This window comes from Ursus arctos, unplaced genomic scaffold, assembly GCF_023065955.2.
Source record: "Ursus arctos isolate Adak ecotype North America unplaced genomic scaffold, UrsArc2.0 scaffold_31, whole genome shotgun sequence".
NCBI classification, from domain to species: domain Eukaryota; kingdom Metazoa; phylum Chordata; class Mammalia; order Carnivora; family Ursidae; genus Ursus; species Ursus arctos.
The window spans coordinates 30,668,678-30,684,437 of NW_026622997.1; the positions used below are offsets into that span (position 1 = coordinate 30,668,678).

The 15,760-nt window shown below is 43.5% G+C and overlaps 1 protein-coding gene across 11 annotated transcripts in view; it reads right to left on the minus strand.

Annotated features, from left to right (window-relative positions):
• Positions 1–554: 554 nt before the first annotated feature.
• FKBP5 (FKBP prolyl isomerase 5) overlaps positions 555–15,760 on the minus strand; it is a 114,496-nt gene continuing 99,290 nt past the window's right edge. For all 11 annotated transcript variants that reach the window (XM_026482736.4, XM_026482732.4, XM_048225775.2 and 8 more), the window contains 4 exons: positions 13,540–13,623; positions 5,631–5,816; positions 3,534–3,773; positions 555–2,847 (listed from right to left, as the gene is read on the minus strand). In XM_026482736.4, coding sequence (XP_026338521.2) covers positions 2,743–2,847; positions 3,534–3,773; positions 5,631–5,816; positions 13,540–13,623 — 615 coding nt within the window. In that variant the 3' untranslated portion in view covers positions 555–2,742. The remainder of the gene's footprint in view (positions 2,848–3,533; positions 3,774–5,630; positions 5,817–13,539; positions 13,624–15,760) is intronic.

Consider the following 15,760-nt stretch of genomic DNA (forward strand, 5'->3'; position numbering starts at 1 on the left):
GCGGTACTAGGAGAGGCCGGCTCGCAGCCAGCGCAGGTCTGTGTCCTCTCTCTTTTGCAGATGTGGCCTCTCCTTAGGCCTTCAGGGTATGTAGCCATGAGTATCTGCTGAGATATGCTAGTTAGGAAAGAGGAAATGCACGCTGAACCCAGAACATCGCCTGCCGGGTGCTTATGTTTTACGTATTTTCCAGAGGGCACAATTAATCTCTTCATTTCCCAACCTGAACCTACCTTGCAATCGGTTAAGATGCTGGAATCCCCACTGGCTGATGAGAAAACAAAATCCTCTAGTTTTTCTGATGATTTGGATCATCTGAACGAAGATGCCTTATTCCACCACCGTTAGCCTGACGCTGATCGCAAGCTGGGCCGCAGAGCACGGAGGACAATACTGTCTCCAGCCAGTGTCCTGACGCCGCGCTTCTTCAGCTTGGCCCCCACCCCAGTTTTCCAACCAAAACAATCTTTCCTGAGGACTATTTAAGCAAAACCCAAGAATAACGGAAAATCATTTGGCTGTTTAGTTTAAGGAACACAAAAAAGTGCATCTGATGATTTTTTAAAATCAAGTTTTTAATTATTCATATGCTGCCTCAGCACTCCAAATGCAGTCTGAAAGGTGGTTCAAAGACATCTGCTGGTTTCTAGACGAATTAAGATGACTCAGTTTGATACGAGAATATATGAAGTTTATTCTTCTCGAGTGGTGATGGGCACCTCACCATCGTTTGCTCAGAACGACCCTCACAGCCCAGCCCTCCCCTCCACGCACTCCTGCCCGCTCCCCCGCCACGGGGTGACCCATAACACGCACTCGGGAGACACTGGCTGGGATAATCTAAGTTTTGGAATCGTTTGTTTGTTACCTTGCAAAAAGCTAACTGGCCTTCTTAGGATCAAATCTCAGTCTTTGCCTCACTGGAGTCATGCTCTAGTCAACAGAGCTACAAATACTAAAGAGTCAAGCAAACAAAGCAAAATCAACTTCTGCTTTTCATGTCTCCTAGGCGAGACTGGGGCTTTTTAAAGAAATCTCATGAAAAAAGACAAAAATGAGAAATAAAAAGGATTCTAGTTGTCAAAGGAGAAACGATTTAATTCCCTTTGTTCCATGGAGAAGAAAACTGGTATAAATGGAAAGGATTTTATTTTTAGGTTTTGATGTGGGTCCTAACCTAACAATGAAAGTGTTTTGCTAAAAGTAAAAACTTTTAGCAAAAAGTAAAAACTAGTAATTGCCAGTGTTCTTTAGGATTTTACAAAGTGAGATGTTCCAGGTTGGAGCTACTGTTTCCTTCAGCTGCAAACGCGTGCCCACAATTGCTTCTCAGGCCGCAGGGAGAAAAAGCCATGCTCAGTCTTCGCTTACCCGTAAGGACCAAGATTCCACTACATGTATTTTATGTATTTTAAGACTTGCCCTGATTCAGTGCTCCGGGACTGGAGCTTTTAGGCGAGATATGCTTGCACAGGAAGCGGTTTTCAATTCTTTTTCACAACTTACGCCAGAACGAAGAAGCCATCAGCAGGAGAAGAAAGCTACCGTGTGCCAAACCTGTGAGGAAAACCCTTAATGTACAAGAAGAATACCTTATTTTTTCAACTCCACAGATACTGTTTTTAAAAATCAAGCTACTTAGTAGTAAAAAGTCAATTTTTTTGCATGATAGAGGAGTGTAAATAAAGTTTCATAAACCCAGTATACATGTTTATGAGCCAGTAATTTTTAAAAAGCAAAAAAAAAAAAAAAAAAAAAAAGCTACGTGGATCCTAAATGGATATGTAAATGAACCCACTCCAGGTCAGAGAGATTGTAAGAACAAGTCTTAAATTCTGAATAGCAAGGGTTAGAATGGAACTAAGGAACGGAACAGCAGCGGCGCTAGCAGGCAGCACTGTACCCAGCATTACTTCCTAGAAGGGATGGAGGAGTGGGGAGAAAGCACAATTCTGATTGCTCTTTTCACATTTCAGCATCTCAGAACTTCATCGAAGGCAGGGGAAGCTACTCTAGCAGCTCCCTCTGCTCATTATCCTTGCTGAAGAATGTTTTGCGGAGGACAGACGCCCTCCTCCAGGGCCAGGCTGGGTGCAGGAGAGACCCACTCTCCCGAGCAGGCTGGCTTAGTGAGGGGGCAGTTTGGCTAAGTCAGCAAGCAAATGACCTCTGAGGTTCTGACTTTCCGAGTCTGGCGCTGCTGAGGACCTGAGGGGATTCCAGACCCCTCTCTCCCCGTGGGTTCTCTTGGTTAAAAATGCTAGCACTTCAGTCATTTAAAAAACAAAACCTCCTCCTCCTCTCCCCCACCCAACTGTAGGGAAGGAGAAAGTCATTAGGCCTTTATTTTTAGGTTTCTGCAGTGCTATTAAAGTTCAATCAGATGTAAAACCTGACAGACAGCCCCACATTGTTAGGATTATCTCAAGGGACCCTGAATTAGATATTGAAAGTTGACAGAAACTGAAATGAGTGGGACTTAGCTGTCGGCTCGATCTCGCCACACCAACAGTCATCTCCATTCGGTTCCACATGGAGCGGTCCCACGCCGCCCCCTCAAGGAGAGCACGGGGCAGCAGCAAGGTGGCTGCTTTCTGGGAAGCTACTGGTTTTGCCATTTGCTTCCAGACTCACACAGACTCTAACAAACTTTACATTAAACACTGTTGAGTCCTGAGTTGGGTGAAAGCCCATGGAGGAGGGGGCCGAGTTCATTAGGGCTCTTCCCTCCTTTGCGTGGGGTCATACGTGGCCTCCAGCTTTCTCGTCCATCGCTTGACTCTCCGTTTCTTTTTCATTGGTGACCGATCCTAAAGTCTTCTTGCCCATGGCTTTACTGGCCTCTTCCTGAAGAAAAAATAAGAAACCAAGAGGGTTAAAGTAAAAGAGAACTGAAACATTTAAATAATTCCTGCCTCCCGACTGTTGGTCGGGTCTCAGACAGGAGGGCATCACGAGGACTTCACTGGGCTGCCCTGGTTGGGTAAGTCAGGGCAGGGCTGCCAACAGTTAAGAGCGGGGAGCTTTCACTTTTCTTCGGTGAACATGACTGGCTTGCCACAGGGAGGGCCATGAGAGGGCTGGGGAGTGGAGGATGAACTCAGGACCAGAATACAACTTTGCTGGAAGGGAGGCTGATGAAGTAAAGGGCATGATGGTGGGGCTTCCCCATCCGCGGCCCATTTCCTGGGAACCTGGGAAGTCTCAACAAAGAAGTATCTGAAAAAAATACTTGATGTGTTTGATTTTTAAAAACTAGCAAACTGCAGTACGTCTCTGGGGAACTTATTTTTCTCCTCTCTTCCATGGACGTGCAGTGCCTCACAACTCTGTACGTCTGGTGCGCAGAAGAGCCTATTCTACTTCTGGATCCAAACCAGCCTCGGATGGCATCAGAAGTCATTCTGCCCATTCTTGGGCCTCTCGGGTGGTCTACCTGCCTTTGTTGCCTATGCTTAACCTCCTTGAAGCAAAACTCAAAGGGCCAAGGTCAGTTTGTGACGTAGCCGAAGGCCAGGTGGTTCTGTCCATACCTTTGCGTCCTGCTCGGCGAACTTCTTGAACATGTTGGCGTATATCCTTCGGTCCCGCTCGTTGTGCTCCTTAGCCTTTTTCTGGCACATGGAGATCTGCAGTCGTGCTGCCTTATTCTGGGGATTAACTTCCAGCACTTTCTCAAAGTCGCCCTTGGCCGACTCAAACTCGTTCATGAGCAGCTGGGCTTCCCCCCTCCTATACAAGCCCTTCTCGTTGGCACTGTCTAGTCCAAGGGCCTAGGGACGGATGGTCTACATTTTAGAAAGCATGAATATAACTTGTGGACGTTTCAAAGAAATTCGGTATTTAAATAACTTACCAAAACTTTCTGGCCAAGGGGACTGGAAAAAGTGTACTGAAGAGAGGAGGCTCAAGGTAATTTATCAAAATACAACTAACTATACGCAAATGGACTTCTGTATTTGATCCAATTTCTATAAAGATCCCAAGGGGACTTGGGAGGGGCCTCTTGAGAAGTTCATTTTAAAATTCAGTGGAAGAAGCAAATGCCCAGAATGGCTGAGAAAATTTTGGGGAAAAAAAAATAATGAGAGGGGACTTGACCTCCCACAGAAAAAAAACACCACACTATGAAACCACTGAAATTAAAAGTTCGATTGCTAGTCTGTGGGCAAACAGTTCAGTGGAACAGAACAAAGCATTCAGAAACAGATTCCTGTCGTATATAAACAGATTTAACAGGGGCAAAGGTGTGAAGGTAAATCAGTAGGGAAAGGGTTAACTTTGTAATAAATGGGGCCGAGACCGGCTATGAACATGGAAGATAAGAATTACATTTTTACCTCATATCAAAACACAAAAGATTCTAGGCCAAGTATACTTACATGCAACCTCCCCCATCAAAATAGGGTTATTTTTAATTAGTTTTTTAAAGCATACCTAGTTAGAGTAGGTTTTGCAAGTACTGAACAGAATTATTTTTATCGTCTTAGGGTGCGGAAGACCTTTCTAATTAGAAAGTAAAAGACAGATTCAACGGAGTAAATATTAAAACTTTCCTTACAAGTGAGAACAAGGTTCCTACTGCCAGACAAAGGGTTAACGGTAACAACGTACAGACCGCCTCCATCAGTATAAATCACACAAATGATCTCGTTGAAGGATGTGAACAGGCAATTCACAGAGGAAATGCCAATGGCTAATAATGAAAAGATGTATGATTTCATTAGTAACCAAGAAATAAAAATGAAAAGAATTTTTTGTTGCCAATGAGAAAAAAACATGGGTAACATTCAATAATCCTATTTTTTGACTCTGTATTTCCATACCTAGAAATTTCACCTGTAGAAACAATCCCAGAAGTATACAGAAGTGGCCTTACAGAAGATGTAAGCAGTTGCAAGTCTATCATACTTAAGTCCTGAAAGGCTTAAGTTAAGTCTGTTCTTATTACATTGAACCTGAGTAGTTATTATGTCTAATTCAATACCAAATACCATAGATTTACGGAAGGTCATGGATGGTAAGAATTTTAATTTTTTTTTTTTTAAAGTAAGCTTCATGCCCAGTGTAGAGCCCAACTCGGGGCTTGAACTCACAACGCTGAGATCAAGACCTGAGCTGAGATTAAGTTAGATGTTTAACTCACTGAGCCACCCAGGTGCCCCAATTTTAACAAAACGTATTCATAACATATTATTATAGTCTACGCATCAGAAAAGCCTCACTGTGGGGCGCCTGGGTGGCTCAGTGAGTTAAGCATCTGATTGTTGATTTTGGCTCAGGTCATGATCTCAGGGTTGTGGGATCCAGCCCCGGCAGGCTCCCTGCTCAGTGGGGAGTCGGCTGGAGATTCTCTCTCTGCCCCTGCCCTCCCCCACTCTCTTGCGTGCCTGTGCACACTCTCTCCCTCTAAAAGAAATAAATCCTAAAAAAAAAAAAGTCTGACTGTAATCGCAATCTTTCTGAATTTCCCGAGAAACAAATAATCCCAAGTAAACAAATGAATATAACGAAGCAAAATGACAAGCCCTCCACCCCTGGGCTAAGAAGAAATAAAAGACGACCAAGTATGAAGAAGGAGAAAAAGATGTGGAACATCTACAGTCCAGTCCACACGCACACACCTTTACCTTATCACAGCATTCCACAGCTTTGGTGTATTCTCTCAGCTTCAGGTAGCACATGGCCAGGTTCAGGAAGGCGGCAAGCAGGAACGACTCCGAAGCTTTAGACTCCTTTTCTGATAAGCCATATTCCATCTCCAGCCACGATACGATCTTCCCATACTGAATCACGGCCTGCAGGTACTTGCCTCCCTGGGAGAAAAAAAAGCTAGTAATTACTTGTTGTACGGGCTCCGGAGGAGGGTACAAAAGAAACGTAAGCTCAGGTCTCCCTGAGACAACCAAATCCTCCAAATGAAACAATCCCCTCATACTAGCCATGGTATTTGATCATTTCTTTTTGCTCTTAGGAGACGGCCATCCGGGCCATCCCTCTTCCGTTCTCTCTGCAGTGCCAGTGGGCTCCGAGCTGGTTCAGGACAGCGCGCTATGCCACGCTGCTCCAGCATGTACCATCTCGTCCTTTTCAGAGCGGACGGTTCTAGCAGGAGGGCATCAAGGCTTTGGGTTACATGCTTTGCTGCTAGTATCTATCAGACTTGCAAAAGGCTGGTGAGTAGTTTTAGACTCTATCACTAGTTTACTTGAAGGGGAAGTTAATTTCCCTTTCCTCCTGACAATCAGCACTGCACAGGAGACTACGTGCTGCCAAGTGCCGGTCACAAGCACAGCAAACCTTAGTGATCTAAACCAGGAGCTGCCAAACTTCTTCTGTGAAGGGGCAGATAATAAATATTTCAGGCTTTGCAGGCCAAACAATCTCTGTTGCAACTCAGTCAACAGTAGGGCAAAAGCAGCTACAGACAATATATAAATACGCTCGATCCCCGAACAACACGGGTTGGGGCTGTGACTCCCCGTGTAGTTGAAAATCTGCGTATTACTTATTTTTAAATGATTTAATTACTTATTATTCATTTTTCTCATCATGACAAGTACACTCTTTCACCCCCAGCACCTGTTTCATCCATCCCCTCACCAACCTCTAGTAACTGTCAGTTTGTCCTCTATAGATAAGTCTGTTTCTTAGTTTGTCTCCCCCATTTGTTTCTTAAATTCCACACGAGTGAGATCATATGGTATTTGTCTTTCTCTGACTTATTTCACTTAGCATAATACTCTCTAGCTCCATCCATGTCATTGCAAATGACAAGATTTCATTCTTTTTATGGCTGAATAATATTCTGTAAATTTACACCAAATCTTCTTTATCCATCATGTATTGATGGACACTTGGGTTGCTTCCATATCCCGGCTATTGTAAATAATGCTGCTATAAACACAGGGCTGCATGTATCCCTTTGAATTAGGGTTTTTGTATTTTTTTTGAGTAAATACCCACTAGCGTGATTACTGGATCCTAGGGCAGTTCTACTTTTAACTTTCTGAGGAACCTCCACCCTGTTTTCTAGAGCGGCTGCATCAGTTTGCGTTCCCACCAACAGCGCAAGAGGGTCCCCCTTCTCTACCTCCTAGCCAACACTTGTTGTTTCTTGTGTTGTTGATTTTAGCCATTCTGACAGGTGTGAGGTGATATCTGATTATGGTTTTGATTTGCACTTTCCTTATGATGAGTGTGTGTATAACTTCCGACCCCCCAAAACTTAACTACTAATAGTCTACCATTGACTGGAAGTCTTACTGACAACAGACAACTGATAAAAACATCTTACCTGTTATTTGTTTTATGTACGGTATTCTTACAATAAAGTAAGCTTCAAACAAGAAAATGTTATTCAGAAACCATAAGAGAAAATACATTTATGATACTGTACAGCATTTATTGAAAAAAGTCTGTATATAATTGGACCGGTGACGTTCAAACCCACGTTGTTCAAGGGTTGCTTGTAAATGTCTGTGGCTGTGTCCTGGTAGAATCTTACTCACTAAAACAGGGTGTGGTTTGCTGACCTCTGAGCTACAGACAATAGAAATATACATAGTTGAATAGCATACAACAGAAATTACTATAAAACGTAATAAATCACATAGATGTCAGCTAACTGCATGAGAAAAATCTTTCTCTTGTATTTTTGCTCTTACCTGATTAGAATCTTAACAATTACGAATAACAACTGTGTAGTTAATTCATGTGAATTAATTGTACAGATGCTCTATACAAGAAATTATGGGGCCGAGACAAGGTGTTTACTGCCATTTCAAGATGAAAGAAGTGACAGCTGGTAAATACACATATAAAATGGAAGTACAGGTGAGGAATCTCCTCTGAAGGATTAGACTACAGGATTGCAAACAGAGGACATATCCTCCAGATGGCAGAACTGTAGCCAGATCCCTGAAGGTATCAGATCCAGTGTCTGACCATGATCAGTCTTAAGATCATGTCACTAGGACTTACCACAGTCAAAGCAGTGTATACACCTCAATGCAGAGGCGTCTCCCCACGTGCACTCCAAAGGTCACCCAATGACTAAGAAGAGAGAAACCCAGAGCAGATCTACGAGAATGTTCCTGTTACAAAAGACCTCAAGGGGCTGGCGCAAGAAAGGAGCCCCACTTGTAGAAAGAAGCCCTGATGCTGGTTTTTGGTAATGAGCATGGGGCAGAGGGTTCCAGGTGGAAGGCCTAAGTCGGAATGAATGGAAAGCTACATCCCCCACTGAACATCCCACTTCACAAGTGACTCGTTCAGGGAGCAGAAGACTTACAGAACTCACAGGTTCTATGACACGTTCTATGACAGAAGGGCAGTGCAAAAAAATTCTGAAGTGTTTTGAAGGAAAGCGTACTGAAATCAAAGTCTATTATCCTCTCTGCCTCAGAAATTTGTGATATGGTTATTTATAAGAATATGAAATCCAGGCCCTTTTATAACAAATGATGAAATTTTTACGGAAGTTATATTGTGCATGCTGTGGACTGAACTGTGTCCCCTCTGCCCCCAACTCATATGGTGAAGGCCTGTCTCCAACGTGATGGTATTTGGAGATGGGGCCTTTGGGAAATAATCAGGTTTAGATGGGGTCCTGAGGGTGGGGCCCTCATGATGGACTTAATCCCCTTGTAAGAGACACCGGAGAACTTCCTCCTTCTCTCTCTCCCCTGCCGCAGGCACCTAGGACAGTTCATTTGAGGCCACAGCAAGAAGGCAGCCACCTGGAACCCAAGGAGAGCACTCTCACAAGATACCCACCCTGCTGGCACCTTGATCTTAGACTTCCAGTCTCCAGGACTGTGAGAAATAAACTCCTATTGTTTACATCACCCAGTCTAGGAGATGTTATTATGGCAGCCCAAGGTAATGAAGACAAATTTATACTTTGTCAGAGCCTGAGGCCCACTACTCCTTTTTGGGGCACTACAAAAAAGAAAGTCCTCACAAGTTTCAGGGTTTGTCATTTCTTTATTTCCCTGTCTTTTCTCTTGCTGGATGGTGAGCAATTTGAGGATAGGAATCATGTCTTACCCCTTTGGAATATCCAAAGATACCTGGCACAAAGAAGCCCTTAGCGAAGGTTTGCTGAAGAAATATCAAGGTCAAAGATGTAACTATGGGATCAAAACTTCCTCTATCATTGGGAGCAAAAATGGAGACGTGGGTAGAAACGAAAGGTATCATTTTATTTAGATCAGGTAAAAGGACAGGTATTTTCTGTGTTCTGCCGAGCTGCTTCTTCCTCTTTCTTCTCAGATGTACCTGTTACCTTTTCTGTCTATCTCCTAATGTATTGTTATAGGGAAAGAAAAAAGCCAGGGAGGACAATGACCCAGATCTTATCATAATGGTAGGTTCTGGGGCACCTGGGTGGCTCACTTGGTTAAGCATCTGCCTTTGGTCGTGATCCTGGGGTCCTGGGATCGAGCCCCATGTCGGGCTCCCTGCTCAGCCAGGAGCCTGCTTCTCCCTTTGCCCATTCCCTTGCTTGTGCTCTCTCCTGTTCTCTCAAATGAATAATAATACAAAAATAATGGTAGGTTCTAAATAATCAGAATGTTAAAGGGCTATGGTTTCAAAAAATAAGCAAACAAAACAAACCAAAAAATCAAACCCAAAAAAACTCATAGTTCCTTTATATTTATACAGCCTTTTAAACTTCTTGAAAGCTCTTTCATCTGTATCATAATTTTATTTAGAGCTCAACTTCCAACGAACAAAAATCTTGTTTTGTGGCATTTCTGCATCTAATGTACTAGAACAAGAGTTTTCAGCTGGGGGTGATTCTGCTCCCGGGGTGGGGGGACATCTGGCAATGTTTCAAGACTTTTTGTTGTCACAACTGCAAGGAGTGTGCGTGCTACTGGCATCTAGCGGCCAGGAGCCTGGGCTGCCACTACATATCCTATAACGCACAGGACAGCCTCACCAAAACAGAATATACAGCCCCAAATGTCAACAGTGCCAAGGTTGAGAAATCCTGTACGAAATGAATGAGGGGAGGAGAAAGAGGGCAGCGGGACACTTCCTTAGAGTTTTTTTTTTTAAACCTAAAATCCTAGAGTTATGGATGACTTGTTTCTAAATTACAGCATTGGTTTCTTGGTTCAGCAAAGTCAAAACATAGCAAAGCCTGGTTTGTCTGAAAAGGGTTTGGCGGTGGAACGATGGTTCTTAACTAGCTTGCTCGAGAAATGTTTTTTTCCCAAGGAGCACAAGGGGGCGCGAGAACCCCGTATCACTGCAGCGTCCTCAGACTTCTTACGACTCCGTCTCCAAGTCAGAAAAGAGAAACACTTACCAAGTAAGATAGTTAATGCTCCTGTCCTGCAGAATACTATCAGCTCTGAGGGCAAAACTCAGGTCTGTTTAATTGGCTTGCACAATGCCTGGCATAATGGCATGTTGTCCTCTGTTAATTATTTTCAGAGCCAAGTGAAGGGAGTCTTTTGCCTTTCTTCTCTTTAGTGTTCAGAGGTTGATATGAGGAGTTTATAATCTAAACAGCAAAATGATTCCCATTTTAAAACTGAGTGCGATTCAACCCTTTACTAAGGGGAGAAATTTACCCACTTGTGTGTAAACCAAACCCGCAGGTCGATGAAAATGGAGCTGTAATGTACCAGATGGCATGAAGTGTAGATTTTTACTTCACCCCATCTCTGCTCTCACCCACACATCTGGACTCCGTGTATGTCCTCAACGTGCCAAGTCAAACACTCTGGAAAGACGAGGCCCGGGAGGGCAGAGTGGCAGACTGAAACGCGCCCTGAAATTTTAAAAGGGAATGTGTACAGGAAACTATCTACCGACCATTTTGAAGTCTTACATCTAAAACTAGGATCATTGCTGGGATCTTTTACCTATAATTATGAAGGTGCCTCCAGGGAAGTCTCTAGTAGTACAAAATGTTCAGAGACATTCTGGGAGAAAAGTCTTAGGTCAGTGGTTTTGAACCTTCCATTAATTTCCCCCCAACAGACTAATGTTTTGACAGATTTTGTCTATCAAATTGCATGTTAAAAATAATATGTTCCACTATGGAGGTTTCTAAAAAAAAAAAATAATATGTTCCATATGTGTGACTGCTGGTCCAGATTTTATCCAAAGATCAGTAATTTTAAGAGGTTCATAATATTATGAAATACACAAATCACTATTACAATTGTGATGCTTAAAAGTGACAAAGTTAAGTAACTGGCAGCACGGCTTTCTGCTACTGATCACTAATTCTGGCCATCTCTCCATATGTGTTCAGGACACAGCTATACGACACGTGGCTTTGCCACATTACGTCATTACCAATAATGTGCCCTAAAGTTCTGAGTCATCAGCAACCAATTAGAGCTTCTGAATAGCTGAGCTATTTTACCACACAGAGTCGATATAATTCTAGTCAAATGCCAAAAACCCCAACTCCCCCCACCCCCAAACTATTAATACTTTAGAAGTTTGGGAAATAAAAAAAACACAGTAAGGACTTTTATAGACTCCAGGTATATAGGAAACACCATTTAGGACCTATGGTCCTAAGGGATTTTACAAAAAATATTTTATTCTAGCATCTTGTGTATTTTGAGTCTACAAATAACGCATGTGGAATCTTACTTGAATAGCTCCGAAGTATCCAATATATTTCAATTAGAATTAAAAAAATCCAAACTTGCTTTCAAGAGTTTTGAAACTCACAGAACTTTAGGGCTGGAAAGAAACTTGGGGATCATCTAATCTAACTCCATCACTTTTTTCTGAGGTTTTATTTATTTGTCAGAGAGCACAAGTAGGGGGAGTGGCAGTCAGAGGGAGAAGTAGGCTCCCCACTGAGCAAGGAGCCCGATGTGGGGCTCCATCTCAGGACCCTGGGATCATGACCTGAGCTGAAGGCGGCCTCTTCACTGAATGAGCCACCCAGGCATCCCATCATCACTTTTTTAAGATTTTATTTATTTGAGAGAGAGAGAGAGAAAGCAAGCAGGGAGACGAGTGGAAGGAGAGGGATAAGCAGACTCCCTGGTGAATGTGGAGCCCAATGAGGAGCTCGAGCCCATGACCCTGAGATCGACCTGAGCTGAAATCAAAAGTTGGACACCCAATCGACTGAGACACCCAGGCGCCCCTAACTCCATCACCTTCACACACAAAAGTAACCTCTTTGGACGTTTAATAGTTTTAAACCATTTGGAGCCATAAAGCCCGGTTTTCCCAATTTGGAGCTCATTCCACCATTCCCCAAAGCTTTCTGGTGATCCATACACATTAGCTATAAATAAATATAAATGATTATATATTATCTATACCAACAGATTTCAAATGTGTTTAGCTATAACCCATAGCAAAAAAATGTTTTCAATTATGATTCAGTACCCACTTACACACAACTGAACAAATTTTATGAAACAAAATTTATCTTAACTACATAATGCAATACACTTCCACTAAATTGGTATCATGACCCAATAATGGGTCTGTTCTCACAGTCTGAAAAACAACAACCACACATGTTGCCCCCTGGCTGTGTGAATTCTGTCTTGATTATATAGTCTTACATAATTCGCTAGCTGTCTCATGGGGGCTAACACTGCCCCCCCCTCCCTCCAGACAAGGTTGTCAGTGCAACAGCAAGTCTCAGCAGACATTCCATAAAGACTTGCTGAAGGACATTTATGCATCACTGCTTTAGACCGCTGAAAACATCATCCAATTTTGTTCATGAACGGCAGTGGCAAGAAGAAAAAAAGAAAAGAAACCTTGACAAAACTCCATTCTTTGGCTCTCTTCATCTCTAAGCCCTTCCTGCTGGACACGGAGAAGGTACTTGGTTGCGGACGGGGACGCAATGGGCAGAGCATTCTGATTAGAACTGAATAAAGTGCTGTTCCTTCTTCTCTTGTATCTGGGGGTTTAAGATCTAAGTGAGGAAGTGATACAGTCCTAGATATACCAAAAAAGGGCTTCCGAGAAGCAATTGATAATGAATATCATTCAGGAGTTTCTCAAGAGTCGTCACAAAACCAAGTGTGGCTGGGATCATTTTGGCCACTAGAGGAAATGAATATTCTCCTCCTGTTGGTTTCTTCTGGAATCTGTGCATGTTCTCTTTCCTTTTGTCATGTGCATGACCGAGACAGCGGGAAGAAAAATGACAAAAACTTACCTCCACAAATTCTCACTTGCTAACAATTATCCTGAGTCTTTGTTTCATTCCACAAACACCTGCTGAGTGCCAACTACGCACCAAGCAAGATGCCTTAGGTCTTGGGTGATACAGTGGTTGGGGGGGGGGGGGGAGCAGCCAGACCTGGCCTGCCTTTAGGGAGGGTTACAAACTAGAGTGTGTAAAAGAGGCATCTGTCTTCTTTTTGTCACATTAATCCATTCTTTCTCACCATTTCGAACACCGGAAATGGCAGACTTGTAAAAATTCAGACTTATAATTCAGAGTAGGGAATATGAGCACAAGTCACTGACAACTTGAACAAATTCTTTGAAATGGAAGAGACTGTACAAGGACTCACACACCTTGAAGTACACCGTTCCCTTCTCTTTGACAATGGCAGCCTGCTCCAATTTTTCTTTGGTGTCCATCTCCCAGGATTCTTTGGCCTGTTGTGTAAATTTGTAACAACGGTTAGATGAACACAGAGGGAAAACGCATCCGCTGATGCCTGTTAAGAACACACGGCCGCTGCTACTAGGATACCCACGCTTCAAAACACACGGGCTTTTGAAACTGTGTGCTATGCCCATTCACTGCGAGGCTAGAACTCACCTTCCACGATGACCACGCTGCAGTTTGACCCGTGCTACCCAAGAAGGAAGAGAGGCAAAAAACACAGTAAGGGACCCAAGCTGCTGCGTGCTGTCAAAGAGCGCAACTTTGGAGTTATGAGGGGAGGACACACAACAAAACCCGGTGTCCCTCATCGCCCTCCCGCAAACTTCACCAGTAAACTGCCATTACAGTTTCAGCAAGTTGTTTCTCTCAAGCCTCAGTGTTTCAAACTCTAAAATGGGAGCGCTACTGTAGTCAAGTCACAGCTATCTATTCACACAGAATTTTTAAATGCCAGGTCACGTTGTTGTCTCTCCACTGAAACAACTAAGGCTTCCAAACTGTGTCAACTTGCCAGTGGAGATCTGGGGGATTTCAAGTAAAACATAATTGGGAGGGTAGAGCTGATGCCGAAATATTTCAAAGGATCTCACGACCATTTGCTATTCTGTATCGTGTGTGTTCTTACTCTCCACCATTAGAGACCGGAATCCAGACACGACTGCACTTTCAGTATGAATAGCTGGATTTAAAGGGAGCATCAAGAGTCAACAGAACAATCTGGGATCCTTTAGGGAAAATGACAGTGGCTGTGTCAGTGTTACTTACTCCACAGGAATTACGAAACTTCAGTGGTTAACTGTAAAATTTTCTCTATTCAAAAAACAATTAGTGATGTATTCCTGCTGCCACCCGCCCCACCAAGTGAATAATGAGAGTTACCAGTCTTTCTGGCAACCCTATGTGGCTTCTAACAATTTAGCTCTATTATTTAAAAATCTAGTAACAGGGGCCCTCTGCATTTTTTATACGGAGTTCAGTCTTTATGGAGTACAAATATATTCTTAATACTACAAGGCAGAGGATTCAATCATATTGCTTCCAACAACATCGCACTTTCACATGGTTTCAAATATACAGAGCAGTGCTTCCTGGAACACGCTCTCGGAGCAAGGAGCGCACACGGGCTCGTTACCGCACACAAGCCTCCATAAGCAATGTCTGCTGCGCTGTGGAGGGGAACGGGCTGTGGGTTTACTTGGTTCAAAGAGAAACAGGAAAGCCAAAGGTCTAAATAACCACATGCTAAAGATTATTTTCTCTCTCTCTCTAATAATAAAAACCACTGTGCTATGAAGGCGGCTTTGGAGGATCAGAGCTGAGCTGGCAGGCTTTCGGGAGAGGTCACGGGACAATGCATGATGGTCATGACAAGAGCATATGTTTGTCTGGGGGAACATGGGATGCGAGGGGTATGATCAGGAACGTCACTGTTGGGGGGAGAATCCCAAAGCAGTCTTCCCCTGACTTTCTTGGCCCAAAGTTACAGCCCCACAGGACAATGATTTCCTTACTAAGTCTAATAAAATATAAACAGTCACATTTCCAGTTCACAGCCTAATGTACAGCACATGGAGGCAGTGATGCGGGAATAAGAAAGGGCATACAGAATGCAGTTCTTGAAGCTCTCTGGGGAGAGTGGGGCCTTGATGCTGCAGAGGGGCCTTTGCTGGAGGCGATGACATGCCTAGCACAGACATCCGCTCTGTGTGTGTCTGGTGAAGCTGCTGCTGGGAGCCTCCAGAGGTAGGCCTGAGACAGAAACATGCTCCAGGAGGGATGCTGCTTCTGGAATCCAAGGCAACTGACAAACTCTTTTAGGCTTGGATGGGTAGGAAAAGAAAAGGTCAGAGGGTCAGCAGGTTTGTCTCTTGGGTCTCTTGTCACGGAGCCTGGTGGCCCACAAAGCCTTGCATTTTGGATAATAACTTCCTCTCCATGACTTCGAGAAGGGTAACGATCCATTCGGCATCGGAAAACTGCGCCCCACTCCCCTAAGGAGCTGCTTGGCAGAACGTGAACCTTTTTGTCTTTAACCCAGGAAAAAAAGTACAGAAAGAACAAGTCTAGGAACAAATAAGGGAACAAGTCTTGGAGTCTACCCAAAAAAGTAAAAAAAAAAAAAAA